The sequence below is a fragment of the Tenrec ecaudatus genome, chromosome 3 (genome assembly GCF_050624435.1).
Source record: "Tenrec ecaudatus isolate mTenEca1 chromosome 3, mTenEca1.hap1, whole genome shotgun sequence".
NCBI lineage: Eukaryota > Metazoa > Chordata > Mammalia > Afrosoricida > Tenrecidae > Tenrec > Tenrec ecaudatus.
In genome coordinates this window covers 208,171,196-208,186,453 of record NC_134532.1, presented here as the reverse complement: position 1 = coordinate 208,186,453, position 15,258 = coordinate 208,171,196, and the positions used below count along the sequence as shown (strand labels likewise).

Below are 15,258 nucleotides of genomic sequence, written 5' to 3'. Positions count from 1 at the left end.
GGAGCAGGCAGCATCCGTGTGCAGTTGGGGTGAAGCTGTCGGCTCCTCTGCCGCCTGCTACTTCAGCTCTGAAAGCAGGAGGTGCCAAAAGCAGACCTTTCCAGAAGGCATCTTGGTGAGTGCATGAGATGGGGTGCGAAGAAGGTGGGGTTGCCTTTCTCACCATTCGTGGGATCAAATGGTCCAGTTGAGCTGTTCTCAGGGACTGTGCACGACTCGTTGAGCACAAACGGGCCTGCCCGGGTCAGCTCCTTCAGCCCATGGCGACACTAGTAGGTGAGTAAGAAAGGCCCGGCAGTGCTGGGACTGCCAGGGCAGAACTCCGTATGCCGGGGCAAGGAGGCGAGGGTGAGACAGACAGACAGACACACACACACACACAGACCACTGCCAAACTGACCTCGGGAAGCTCCAGAAAACGCTTCATGGATGAGGAGGTGAGCAGGGCTTCTGGAGAGGAGGAGCAGGCGGCAGAGATGGGGTGAGGGGAGTGGGGAGGGCAAGGACAGGCGCGTGAGGAACTATGGAGACGGACACTTCCTCTTAGAGATAAGGGCAGCCACTCTTGGGCCGCGGCGGACTTTGTATCATTTAAGGTGAACAAGCAGAGCTGGAACTCTCCTCAGAAGGGAGGATGGGGCACGGGGACATGCTGTCAGGAGATCAGAACACCGGGGAGGGTGGTGCAGGACCGGTAGTGTCTCCTTACACTGCACCTGGGTCGTGATGACCTGGAACCCAATCATAGCCCACAGGCCTTCTCCCTCACACTTCAAACCAGTGGCTGATCATAGCCCCCAGGGCTCAACGACCATCAAAGGAGGTAGCTGGATTCCAAAGAAATGCCGCCTGGGTGCAAAGCCATCCCACAGCCAAGAGCACACCCAACACTGCAGCATCTCAGTGACAAGCTTCCCCAGAGGAGAAACCAAAACTCACTGCCCTGGAGTGTGTGCAGACTCATAGTGACCCTATAGGACAGGAGGAGAAACCAAAACTCACTGCCCTGGAGTACGTGCAGACTCATAGTGACCCTATAGGACAGGACAGTGCTGCCCTGTGAGTGCCCGAGACAGTGACTCTTTACAGGAGGAGAAAGCCCTCGTTTGGAACTGCTGACCATGCGGTTAGCAGTCCAATGCTTAACCACTCCGCCACCGGGGCTCCTGGGAGGAAGAGGGCAGGCACAGTTGTTGGCATGCCTCGCTTTCCCACAGACCACAAAGATACTGTTAAATTCGTGACAGAGGAAATGGAGAGAACTTCATGCAGAGAATCTGGAAGCCCTGCTTCCCTGGAGGAGGGAGGGCTCACTGGCCTGGCCCCGCTCGGGGTGAACACGGGTGAGCGTTTCATTTACCCGGGGCCCAGGCACTGGAAGGGGCTGCACAAGAAGCCGCAGCATGCTGCCGAGTGCTATGAGCATCCTAATAGCCTGTACGGTGGCCCTCTCCCCGGCTCCCCGCAAGCGAAGGCACAGCTCAACGTGCCAACACAGGCAGACCTCCTTCCACACAGGGTTCCAACTGCACAGGGCTCAGCAGCACAGTCCTTCTGTTAGACGCCAGGGCGCAACGAACAAGGGCACCTGCTCACGGGGGAAGCTCACCTGCTAGTCTCATTAGGCACAGGGGTTAAGGCAACTTGCTTTGTGCTCGCTTGCCATTTGCCAAATTCCTAGTAGTACATACAAAATGCACAAATAGCGGCCAGGTATTTAATGAACCGGCTTACAAAAAGGATCAAAAACATTTCCCATTTAGGTTTGCTGATAGCTTTGAAATATCATTGAGAACGGAAATTGAGCATAGATTATTAACAACAAGAGTGCACACGTTCTCACCTCCAGTTAATTTGCACGGCATCTTGAGAAGAACAGGCAATAACTATTTCCTTTTCATTTGAACCAAACCAACACAGCGCATTCACACGTTCGTTGTGGCTAGGGTGCGCGCTCTGCTGGTGTAGTGGTTATGCGATGGACTGCTAATCAGCAAGGTCAACAGTTCGAAACCACCAGGAGACAGACGAGGCTTTCTATTCCTGTAGAGTTCCAGCCTCCGAAACCCACAGAGACCCTTCTAACCATGTCCTATAAAGTTACAATGGGTTGTAATTGACTTGATGGCAGCGAGGTTTTGTTGTTTGTTTAAGTTCCTCTTTTGATACATGCAAAATCACCCTGCCCTTTAAACCACACTCAACATGTCAAGATCGGCAAGATGGTGTGGCTGGAATACAGCAGCAGCGGTCGTCGGTGTGTCTGGGTGCTGCTCCTTGGCCAGCCTTGCCTGTCCCTGGAGGGCAGAACCTCCCTCACAGGCATTCCTCCTTCACAGGAAGGCGGCACCAACAGTGATCATGTACAGAAGGGGCAGCGGGAGACTGAAACGCAACAGAGGATCATCTGAGCATCATCCACACACCTGCCAGGCAGCCGCTCACTGGAGGGAGGCTTGGTTTCAGCTCTTTCCTCTGCGGTGGATGTGAGGAAAAACCTCCCTGGGGTTGGACAATCTCCCGGGGGAGTCTCCACCTCCCCTCCCTAACCGAGCACTTACTAGAGTGGCAGAGTCACGGCAAATGACGAGCTCACTCTCTCCACAAGTTCAAAGTCTAGCAAAGGAACTTATGTTATGGCCCAAAGATTACCACAATCCACAGGTACAAAGCTACACACCCACGCACTTTTGCTCCAAGAAATGCAGGGTGGTAGTTTCTACTCATCCCCCACCCTTTTTTTACATGCCCCCCCATTTGTCCCTACACCCCTCAAATCCCTGTTTAAATAAATAATGGTTGGCCTCGCTACACTGATTCATGCTCTGAGCAGCCACTGCTAGGCAGCATCTGAGAGCCTGTCAGTCCCACTTTGTGGGCAGGCAGGGAAGGCTGAGGCGATCCCTCGCTCAGCAGCCTCATCAGGCAATGAAGATACTTCACACTGGCTTCAGGGAGCTCTGGGCAGGGCTTACATTTTTGAGCCAACACACACAGGGCAGTTCTTTGTACCAAAATGAATGAAAAGCATCCCATTACAAATTGCAGAGGCTCAGTCTAAAGTTATTCCTCTCAAAATTAATTCTCAGAGCAGACATGCCCCCCAAAATCTTTTAATTATGTGACAAGTAAATTTCTCAAAATAATGCTCTGCTTCCTCAATGAAGCTCTTCTCTGGAAATCAAAACATAACAAAGCTCTCTGCAAAAGCTAAAAAGGGCAGGAGCCTCCTGGGAGACTGGGCCTGCAATGACTTCAGAAGCCGCTAAATTTCTGGGCAAGACAGACACCTGGGCACCGGGCAGGTATGCGCCTCTTAACGTACACACTACAGTCTATGATGCATGGCATTATGGGGTTTTTCTTTAAAATTTATCTATCTATTTATTTATTTATTTACATTTTATTAGGGGCTCATACAACTCTTATCACAATCCATACATATACATATACATACATCAATTGTATAAAGCACATCCATACATTCTTTGCCCTAATCATTTTTATTTTATTTTATTTTTTAAAATCTTTTTATTGGGGCTCATAAGGCTCTTATCACAATCTGTACATACATCAAATGAGCAAAGCACCCTTATACATTCGTTGCACTCGTCACTCTCATAATTCACCTTCCACTTGGGTTCCTGGAATCAGCTCGGTTTCCCTTTTTTTCCCCCCATCCCCCTCCCTCCCCGATCCCACCCCTGGTCCCTTGATAGTTTATAAATAATTATTATATCTTATCTTACACTCCCCGGTGTCTCCCCTCACCCGCCTCCCCCTTGCCAATCTTCCAGAGAGGAGGTTACACATAGATCTCCGAGATCGGTTCTCCCTTTCTACATGCCCTTCCCTCCTGGTGTGCATTATGGGGTTTTGACGATGTGTGAACATATCCCTGAATAATCAATACCATAAAAATTGTTGTTTAAATCGTAAGGAGCCCACTAGACAAATGGTGAGAGCTGTGTCCACTGAACCTAGGTTGGCCACACAGGTACCAGGAAGGTGGCTGGTGGTAGTGGCCCATGGGTATTGCACCCTGATGATGCAACAGCTTCCTGGTCATGTGCTGCAGCATTGCCAGCATCACCAGCACATGCAGTGAGGAAGTGAAGGAGGAGCAGGTTGGGCACTGGGGATGAAGGGTGACCCCTGTTTAGCAGGTGAAGAAGCCCCTGGGTGAGGAAGAGGATGCTTGGAGGGGCCCACGATTTGCCCCAGAACCTTGATGCTCATCCAGTCTGGGGGCTTGGAGTCTACAAAACCAGTAGGGCTTAGGATTTTTTGCTACCTTCTGAAGAAAACAAATTAGCGAGAAGTGACATTAGTTCCATTTAAGATTGAGCAGTTGTACCCCAACCCCCCTACAAGATCGCTGAGGACCAAAGGGGTGCATAAGCAGATGTCGAGAAGACAAAGAATGGTGCCCGGCTATTAAAAAATATAGTGTCTGGGGTCTTCAAGGTCTGAAGTTAAATAAGCGGCCATCCAACAGTGATGCAACAAACCCACATGGAAGAAGCACATCAGCCTGTGCAATCGTGAGGTGTCATCAAGACTGGGCAACGGGCATCAGAAGACTCACAACAAACGGTAAACAAACAAAAATACACTGGTGAGAATGGAGGGGGGTTGGAGTGGAGACCCAAAGCCCATCTATGGACAATGGAACATCCCCCCAAAGAAGGGTGGCAGAGAGGGGATGAGTCAATCAGGGTGCAGTAGAGCACTAATGGGCTACGCAATATACCTCTGATCCCTGGAGGCCTTCTCACCCGCTGCTATCATGACCCCAGGGCCGCTTCCCAATGTAGACTAGACGGGAGTATGTACACAGGTACAGGCAAGAGAGAAAACTCACAGCACATGGAACCCAGGAACAGGAACGGGAATAGCGCTATCAAAAGGGTAGGGGGAAGAGGGAGAGATGTAGGGAGGGAGAGGGGAACCGATCAAAATGAATGGCACATAACCACACACCACCATCCAGGGAGAAGAAGAACTGAATCCAGAGGGGAAGGGAGATAGTGGTCAGTGTGAGATCTGAAAATAATTAACAATCTACAATCTATTAAGGGGCCACGAAGGTCGGGAGCTGTGGGGGAGGAGGGAGGGAAAAAAAGAGGAGCTGATTCCAAAAGCTCAATTGAAAGTAAATGTCTAGAAAAGAGTGATGGAATATATGTATGAATATGTCAGATACAATTAATGTATGGATTGTAACAAGAGTTGTAAGAGCCCCAATAAAATAATTTTAAAAAAAGACTGAACAGTTGAATTCAACTTTTAAAAATTTATTAAACACCTGTAATACACAAAGTAAAATCTAAAATTATTTTTTATCTTAGCACCCTCTATGATAGCCAAAAATAAATCAACTGCACAACTGTGGAAGAGAAAGTAATTTAGATAGAAAGTTTAATAATGATAACCTACACCTGACTTGCATTTAACACATGGGAGATTTTATAGCAGGTGATGGGATGAAATTTGTAGATAGTGATGCAACAGTAAAGCGCTTGGCTGCTGAATGAAAAGTAGATGGTTCAAGACTACCCAGCAGCCCCATGGGGACTAAAGACCCGGTGCTCTGCGCTAGGCTCCGGTCAAGGCTACCTCAAAACTGTCCTGGGGCGGCTCTACCCTGTCATACAGGGTCACTGTTCACCAGAATCACCTCGTTGGCAGTGTTTGGTTTGAGAAACAACCCCCTCCCCGACACCCTACCCCTAGCAGTTCCACTGTCAACGGGGTTGCTGCCAGAAGAGCTTCAACAGCATGAAGCCAATGCTCAGGAAAGAACCCAGGGCATCTTGCTTCCTCCATGTCCAGCCTGTGGTGACTGCTGCAATCTGCATTTTTCAGAAGCGCAGCTCTGGGGGCTGGTTAACCCAGTAACCACCCCCAGGCCTTCCCACCCTGTCCTGGTCTCTGCTTCCCCTAGGGGGGCTCTGCAGTTCTGTTTGGTCACTAAGAGCAAAGGGGAAGCATGTGGCTGCTTTATTGGAGGGGGGGCTGGGCTGGTAGCACTGCTCCGACCCCCATCTTTCTGAGCAGCATGCAAACGTTGATGCCCAGGTCACAGCGGTCACCTTTACATTATAATGCACCAAGCAAGAGGACCAAAAGCTGGAATGCTGGGGTGGGCAAAACAGTGAGGTAGAAATGACTCGGGCTTCCTTAACACTACGTTTATGGGACTCACCGTTTTGACTCATTTTGATTTCCTCAATGAACATTACGGAAACCGTTTCTATTTACCTCCTACCATGTACCTTATCCATTGCACGAGACAAATGTATAACCAAATTCATTTTCTTCTAAGCACGCTCCTCTCGAAACTCTGTGTGGTATACCTATCTCTACAGACATGTGTCGATTTGACGACGTAAACATGAATTGAGTATTAATCCCAGTACATCGGTTTCATTCATGAAAGCATTACTTCCGTCTTATATAAACACAGTGGAAAAGTTCTTAGGACGTGAACACCAAATGTGAAGACAACAATTCAGCAGATTGTCAAACTGACCGACCCAAGTGACCCTTACGATATGTCAAACCCAGCTTCTCTAATATACTATGTTAAATATGATAAAGTCCATATAATTATGTAGTATCACAGCTTCATTTATAAGTTAATAGTGTATGATTATGTTTATAAATAAAGTCAGTTGCTTTATAAAGAAACTGCAGTTCCATTCACATGTCAATTTCACGTGTGTCCATAGAGATAGGTATATGAGAAATGCCCTTATACCTACTGGTAACCTATAACCCACCACCATCAAGTTGACTCCAACCCTGGTGGCACAGTGGGTTAAATGCTGGGCTGCTCAGTGCAAGGTTAGCACTTCCAACCCACCATCTGCCCCACCAGAGAACGAAGAGGCTGTCGGCTCCGATGAAGCGTTACGATCTTGGAAGCCCACAAGGGCAGTTCTACTCTGCCCTGTGGAATGACTACGAGGAGTCCCAGGCTGCAGACACGTTGAAATACCACCCCGACTGGTTCTGGCCACAGCTGGGTTCTGTTACAGGCGGCCCAATGCCCAGCTGAGAAATACAAGTTCCTCGTGCACAGGCCCGGCAGCCAGGCTGCACTCTCTGCAGCCGGAGCCCAAGCCATCCTTCCAAAGTGCACTGGCTGCGTCTGGCGCATGCGCACAGTTCCCTACCTTGGGATCCACCTAGCACCCTCCTGTATGTGCACATGCTCCGGGTGTGTATCAAGCAACTCAACCTCTTCTTCTCATGCCTGTCTTTTAAGCAAACTTTCCCTCCTCAAAACGCTTACGGCCTTGTTTCTGCTAACACCTGGCTCGCTCTGCAGCTTCTCTTGTAACCAATTATGCAGCCCTCAGACCCTCCATCGCCCATCAAGTCCGTATTCACACAAGCGCCTGCAGCACCGTAACCGCTTCTGCCACCCAGCCTCCCGCCTTCCGTGGCTCTGGAGTGCCTCTGGGCACTTAATTTAGGGAGCTGGGCATGTTGATTCAGAGTGTGAGCTGAATGTCTTCAGTTGACGGCCTACATCAGTGTTACGCCTTTTTCAGGTATGTTTCAGCAAGCCCGAAATCACTTTGTAACACCATCCTGATGAACAACTGTATCCTGGGCATTTCTTCCGAGCATTACAAGCTGTTAACCTCCTTAATAAGCCCTTGCAGTGTGATTTGGTCTGAGTTCTGTGCAGCCATTGCTAAGGATATGAGAGCCTGGGTATAACGTGAATACGACAGTTAGGACTGGGTGGATCCATTCCCATTGCTCTGGCCCTCACCCGTGGTCTCGTCTTGGGGGAGCTACTGACCTGGACCTGGGATTTTAGCAGCTCACCTGGCACTAAGGAGGTGGGGGGCTTTAATGCCGGGCAGTGCTGGCACCTGGGCATTGCCTGGTCAATGTGGCTTTGCTATGAACACAGAAGCAGTTGAGATACCACAGGCTGAATCATAGTAAGCATGGAGCCAGGACTCGCTGCTCCCAGGAATGCCCTTGCTAGGCTGGCCACCCCGGCCCGCTTTCACCAGGGAGCTAATTACACTACATGCACACGGACTGAGGTTGGGAGTATGACAGAAGACAGCAGGACGCCAGGACTCTGCTTTCCTCTGGCCAGTCCCTGTAGTCAGCTGTTAGGAGGACTGGGCTGAGAGAGGAGGCCTGCCCCCTTGCAGGGTTAGGGCAGCCACACTGCATGGCATGCAATGCAGACTATGGAGATTAAAAGTATAACATGACAGAACAGCAAGGGGAGCAGAGCAGGAAAGCCCAAGGGAATACCAAAAATAGACTTTGGGGCCAGGGCGTGGCACCTATCAGACTTGACCTGAAAATACTCCTAAAGGTCAACAAACAGACCTTAACTATTTACAGGCTTTTCTTTTCTTTGCCATTGGTGGTGTTTTTTTTGCCTTTGGTGTTTTGTTGTTTTGTTGTCCTTTTGTTGTTGCTTTGCTCTATCTTGTTTTTGTGCATATTGTTATCTCTGCAGGTCTGTCTAGATATGATAGGTGGGATGAACAATCTGGAGGAGAAAACCATGGTACCCAAGGTTCCGGGGGGGACATGGGAGAGGGGGATGTGGGGGAAAGGAAGTGGTATTAACAAACCCAGGGACAAGGGAACAACAAGTGATCCAAAATCAGTGGTGAGGAGGGTGTAAGAGGTCTGGGAGGGCTTGATCAAAGGCAATCTAACCGAGAGGCATTACTGAAACCCAAACGAAGGCTAAGCATGATAGTGGGACAAGAGGAAAGTTAAAGGAAATAGAGGGAAGAACTAGGAGGCACAGGGCATTTATAGATGTCTAAATAAAGGCATGTACACATGTAAATATATTTATATACGATGGGGAAATATCTCTATGTGCATATATTTACAGGTTTAGTTTTAAGGTAGCAGATGGACATTGGGCCTTTACTCAAGAATGCAAGAACACTTTGTTATATTAAACTGGCATTCTGTGATGTCCACCTTCTTGACATGATCGCTGAAGACAAAGTGGGTGCATAAACAAATGTGGTGAAGAAAGCTGATGGTGCCTGGCTATCAAAAGACATAGCATCTGGGGTCTTAAAGGCTTGAAGATAAACAAGCAGCCCTCTAGCTGAGAAGCAACAAAACCCACATGGAAGAAGCACATCAGTCTGTGTGATCACTAGGTGCGGAAAGGATCACTTATCAGGCATTAAAGACCCAGAACAAAAAAGTCATTATCATTGTGAATGAGGGGGAGTACAGAGTGGAAACCTAAAGCCCATCTGTAGGCAACTGGACATCCCCTTACAGAAGAGTCACAGGGAGGAGATGAGCCAGTTAGTGTGCAGTGTAGCAATGATGAAACATACAACTTTCCTCTAGATCTTAAATGCTTTCTCCCCACCACTATCATGACCCCAATTCTACCTAACAAATACGGCTAGACCAGAGGATGTACACTGGTACAGATAGGAACTGGAAACACAGGGAATCCAGGGCAGATGAACCCCTCAGACCAGTGGTGAGATTTGCGATACCGGGAGGGTGGAGGGAAGGTGGGGTAGAAAGGAGGAACCGATTACAAGGATCTACATATAACTCCCTCCCTGGGGGACAGACAACGGAAAAGTGGGTGAAGGGCGACGTTGGACAGTGTAAGACATGACAAAATGATAATTTATAAATTATCAAGGGTTCATGGGGGGATGGGGAGGAAGGAATGAGGAGCTGATACCAAGGGATCAAGTAGAAAGCAAGTGTTTTGAGAATGATGAAGACAACAAATGTACAAATGTGCTTAACACAATGGATGGATTGTGATGAGTTGTACGAGCCTCCAATAAAATGATTTAAAAAAAGAAGTATAACGTGAGTCCCAGCAGCTGGGACCTTGGAGAACCCTGGAAACCAGTCTTCCCTATCACCTCCTGCAGACACACCACCAGGCAGCTGCTCCTACTGCTAGGGGACAGCCACTGGAATGCTGCTGGGTCAAGAGCTCACTGGCCAGGCTACTTCCCTCCCAGGCGTTCTACAGTCAGGCAGTCTGTCAGTGGGCAGAAGTGCGGAGCTAGGTCGTTGTTGTTGCTAAGTGCTGTTGAGCTGTTGCAGGCTCACAGTAACCCTGTCTACAACAACAAAACACCACCTGGTCCTGCGTGCCCACCCCCAATTGTTATGTTTGAGCCCACCGGTGCTGCCACTGTGCCAATCCACCTGAGTTAGTGTTACCACGTAATGAACACATTACACACACACTCTACAGAGGAGGCGACTGAGGCAGAGAAGGGTCCTGAGGCAGAGAAGGGTCCTGAAGGTCCCAGGCCTCTCGGACTGGGCTGTCTGGCCTTGGAGGCCAAGCCCTCACACACTTGGATATGTGCCGGAGAAAGTGCTGCCGGCATGTTGATCACACTGCTCAGCTGTGTGGAAGTCAAAAAACAAAAGCTGACAGGCCACACCGGACACCTATGTAGCTACTGGCAGATCTGGGACATGAACCCATGCAGATTACTTCACATCCTTACCTCAGTGCTAGAAGTTTAAGTGTGAAAAGAACTGCCCACATCTGGAAGTAGCACTTTAATATCAAAGCAGTTCAGCTCTATTAAATGTCATGTATAGGTGCTTAACTCCTGACAGGCTGACACGGAAATTCTAGGATCATTTAACATCAGGAAACAGGCTTACTGAGAGTGACTGGGTTGGCCTTTCACGGACCAATATCAATTACAGGTTTCATTGTATTCACATCCCTACAGAAGTAAAGTGTTTTTTCCCGTTCAAGTTTCTTTTTCTAAGAATGGTAGGCAAAAAAAAAAATCACAGCAATTACCAAAAGTTGAGGGGGGAGAAAGCGAGAGTAAGATACTATATAGTAGAATAGAAAATGGGAACAAATAAAAAATAATTAAGACTGGCCTGAATATCTAGATGGGCTCTCAAGCCATGTAACAGCCTTAAGTGAAAGGCCCAGAACCACCACACCGCACGGACACTGTCAGGGAGAGATTAGTGGCTGGCATTAAATTGGAACCAGTCGTTGCCAGATGCAGTCCGTCAGACTGGATTTACAGCGAGGCTGTGCACAGCAAGAGCAAGCTCTGAGGCGGGTCCTGCGCAGGCCTCACAACTGCTATGGTGGCGCCTACTGTGGCCACCACGGTGTCAATCCATCTCCTCAAGGAGCTTCCTCATTTTCAATGACCCTTTAAGTCCTCTTCAGTTCTGCAAGCAAGCAGGGGTGATTAATGAGCCTTCCTCTAATCCGACCCCACCTTCCTCTTCACATAGCCCAGCTCCTGGGATTATTTGCTCAACGCGCACGCTGCAGAGGTATGGTGACAGGACACAACCGTGTCACACGTGCAACCTGAGTGTAAATGGCGCTGCATTCCCTTGTTCTGCTTGAACGTCTGCCTGCCTCTAGGTCTGTGCATGCACAAGCACAAGGAGGTGTTCTGGATTCCCCCTCTTCCCACTGTCTTCCACACGTTACAGCCCTCGTAGTCGGGTGCCTCCGCAGTCAGTGAGACATATGTACCCATCTATCTCGTAGGCGCTGATTTCAGCTGAACCTAACCCTGCTTTCACTTACTTTTCTTTTTCTTTTTTTTAAACAATTTATTAGGGGCTCATACAACTCTTACCACAGTTCATACATATACATACATCAATTGTATAAAGCACATCTGTACAGTCTTTGCCCTAATCATTCTTTTCTCCTCTTTTCTTTTTTTACATTTTATTAGGGACTCATACAACTCTTATCACAATCCACACATATACATACATCAATTGTAAAAAGCACATCCATACATTCCCTGCCCCAATCATTCTCAGCTTTCACTTACTTTTCAATTCATCTCCAGAGCTCAGGAAAAAAACAAAACATACAACTCTTTTTCCCACATGTTAAGGATAAAGTTGCTCAAAGTAATGTTCTGAGAGACTAGATCAAATTTTCCTAAACAGGTCTAAGGCCCAAAGTCTCCTTCACAGGTGATGCACAGAACTCGAAAATCAATCCAGATGTGTGCATGGTGGGGTCGATTCCAGCTTGTGGTGCTCCATGTGTACAGAGAACAGCTTCCTGTGGCTCTCAAGGCCAGCCCGCTCGGCCCAACAGCCTCTGGGGACCCCAGCCACTGGCCTTGCACCTCACAGTCGAAGGCTTAAGCACGGATGCCCATGAATTCAACTTTTCACAGACATATCAATGAAACCACAGGTCTATGAGATAATATTTATCCTCAATACAGGCAATGTACAGTCCGATTTTTCCTATTCTTTTCTTTAAGAATTCTGATCGCAACCTGCACATGGTAAGAAAAGAGACCCATGCATGACTGCATCAGAGTTCCTGTTTCTGCCACGAGGGGGTGGGAGGGGCCGGATAGCCGCCTCCCTGTTTTGAAGTTGACCCCAGGCTGCGTTGTAAAAGCTTCCCTGTGTAGGCTGTGAACACATCCCTCACAGAGGGCAAGGGGGGGAGTAACACTGCTCAGACCGGGTGGGGAAAGACTGCCCTGACTAAGACGCTGACCTCCGTAGTGTCCTCACCACCCACCCCACTGCTTCGGATCAGAAAGCAGAAAGTACGCAGCGAAAAGCAAGTTGAAAGTCTCAAAAACAACAACAAATGGTTTAGGTTTTCTGTTCCCCAAACCTAAGCGCATCCGACCTCCTCCTGACAAACTCCAGAAACTGTTAAACTGCATCCGCTGCTGGGGTTACAGAAGGAGCCTGGTAGTGTAGGGAGTTACTCACTAAGCTGCTCCCACAGGTCAATGGTTCAAACTCATCAGTTGCTCCACAGGAACAAGATGAGGCTGTTACTGTAAAGATTTGGTCTCAGAAACCCAAAGGGGCAGTTCTCCTCTGTCCTGTAGGGTTATGATGAGTCAGAATCTACTTAATGGCTGCAGTTGGAAGTGGTGGCTGGGGTCAGAGATGTTGCTGAAGAGGGACCGCCACTGGTCCCTTGGACTTCCTCCCCTCCCCCTTACTTCCTCTTTCAGGCTCCTCCCTGGAAAGTGGCCAAAAAACAAACACACAAAACTAAAACCCTCACTGTTATCCAGTGGATTCTGGCTCACACAGCCTGGAGGCTCGGTTGAGCTGCTAGCCAGGTTGTTGGCCCAGCCCACGGGCCGCTCTGCAGAGGAAAATGAGGCTGTCTGCTCCTGTAGAGATCCGCAGCCTTGGCATCTGCAGGGCACTTCTACCCTGTCCTGTAAGGTCAACTAGGCCTGCTTAACGACCTCGGTAAAAGGTAACACTTGGCTCACGCTTGTCTGCTCTCTCTGAAATGTGTGCTTATTCTTAACCTCCCTGAGGCTCCCCCAAACACAGAGCCCCCCAAAAACCTCAGCACGGAACACTCCACTAAGAACCAACACCAAGCTGTCCCTCTCGGCCTGGCTCTCTTCCTTCCCTCACCCTGATGGGCTCTGACGACATAACATGGCTGGCCAGGGCAGCTGGCTCCGTCCTTCCGCGTCAGCCACACCCTAAACCAGTGCTTCTCAAGCTCCCTCAGGCCGGGACCCTTTACTACAGTTCCTGTGGTGGTGACCCCCAACCATAAAATTATTTTCATTGCTACTTCATCACTGTCATTTTGCTATGGTTATGAATCAGGCGACCGACCCCTGTGAAAGGGTCATTTGACCCCATGAAAGGGGTCACAACCCACAGACTGAGAACAGCTGCTCTAAACCAACGGCTCCAGGGCAGGAGTGAAGTCAGCACGAAGAGGAACACAGTCCCAGGCTCCAGTGCAGCGGGAGCTGGATTATCTTCCCAATCTTTCCTCCTCTCGGGAAGTCTGGGACAGGCTCAGACTCACCAGCTCTGCTCTAGCAATGCACAGGAGAGCAAGATGCCCCGCCCGGGGGTCTCTCGAGGCTCAGACACCAGTGACCGCTGAGGAAGGCTCAACACCGAGACTCCTGTTCTTTGAAGAGATGATCCTTTAGGGTGTTAAATATGTGGGATAAGAAATGGAACTCTTAAAAAAAGAAAAGATGGTGTATGTGTGAGCTGAGATGAACTAGTTTTTCTCGCAGAAGGGGGGAAAGCAAACAAGTGCACATGTGTTTGGTGAATAAAACGGGTGAGGCGAGAGCAGAGGACGGATGAGGCTGCTCTAGGCCGGAGCCCCTCCTGCATGGCTGGACAGGCGCAGAGGGAAACAGGCAGTTCCCCGCAGGAGTCAAACTGCCGTGTGTCAGAACTGACTCGGCGGCATCTCCCACAGGGATGGCAGGTCCCAGGATCCTGCTCGCACCATAAGGCAAGCTTTCAGAAAGGCCCTCTCCTATCACAGGGCTGCAAACCGCCAGCCCAGCAGCAGTCTGACACCACCAGCCACTCTGCGAGAGAGGTGCGGGTTCTGCTCCGGGAAAGACTTACCGCAGGGGACCCTGTGCAAGCTCGCCAGCAGTCAGGAGGGCTCCACGGCAGGGGTTTTCTTCCGACACGGGAATCCCGACTCCATAAATCATGGCCGCCAACTAGACTCCGACTCACAGGGACCCCACAGGACAGAGCAGAACTGCCCCAAAGGGCTCCCCTGCTTTGTCCGCTCCTCTTTCTCCTCCTGTGCTGGGCTTCAATCACCAACCTGCTGGTTCGCAGCCAGGTGCTTGCTGCTGCCACCAGGGCTTACTCACCAGCAGTTATTTATTTATGACTACATTATTTCCAGTCTTAAAGAAACCTTAGTTCGAACTTTTTACACAGGGCCCTTCTTTTGTTGCATCATTAACATGTTGACATACCTTTCAAGAGAAGTCTGAGAATGAAAAAAAAAGTGTACCTTTTCCAATTCTCTTGGTATTCGCATACAAGTGTACACTCTTTCTCTTCGTTCTGTGTACTTGGCCTCATTATGTTCAAGGAAGTACCCTCTTGTTAGTTCAGCACTGAGGAACCTCAACAATGAAAGTTCTACAGAAAAAGAAAATGACACAAAACAAAAAGAACAGTATTTATCAGGAAACTCACACGCTACTGGGCCACAGGTGATGCACGCATAAAATAAGAGAACCAGACCAGGCTGTCTGTGACTGAGCTACAGGCCCTCGTTGCCGTGCGACAGCTGAAAAGAGGCTCTCGGTGGTGAGAACTCAGAAAATGCCCTGGGGTACGCAGAGGGGTGTGGTCAGGAATAGGGCTTTCTCCCAGGGCCCAGGCTTGGGTCTGGCAGGCGAGACAGGCAGATGGAAATGCAGAGAAGGGGAAAGAGCAGATATCAAGAAGGCA

At 49.2% G+C, this 15,258-nt stretch overlaps 1 protein-coding gene across 1 annotated transcript in view; it reads right to left on the bottom strand.

Moving 5' to 3' along the window:
* The window catches only part of TAPT1 (transmembrane anterior posterior transformation 1), a 65,725-nt gene that overhangs the window by 34,008 nt on the left and 16,459 nt on the right, over window positions 1–15,258 (bottom strand). Inside the window, exon 2 of the mRNA XM_075544509.1 lies at window positions 14,813–14,943. Within this exon, the coding sequence (XP_075400624.1) occupies window positions 14,813–14,943 (131 nt within the window). The remainder of the gene's footprint in view (window positions 1–14,812; window positions 14,944–15,258) is intronic.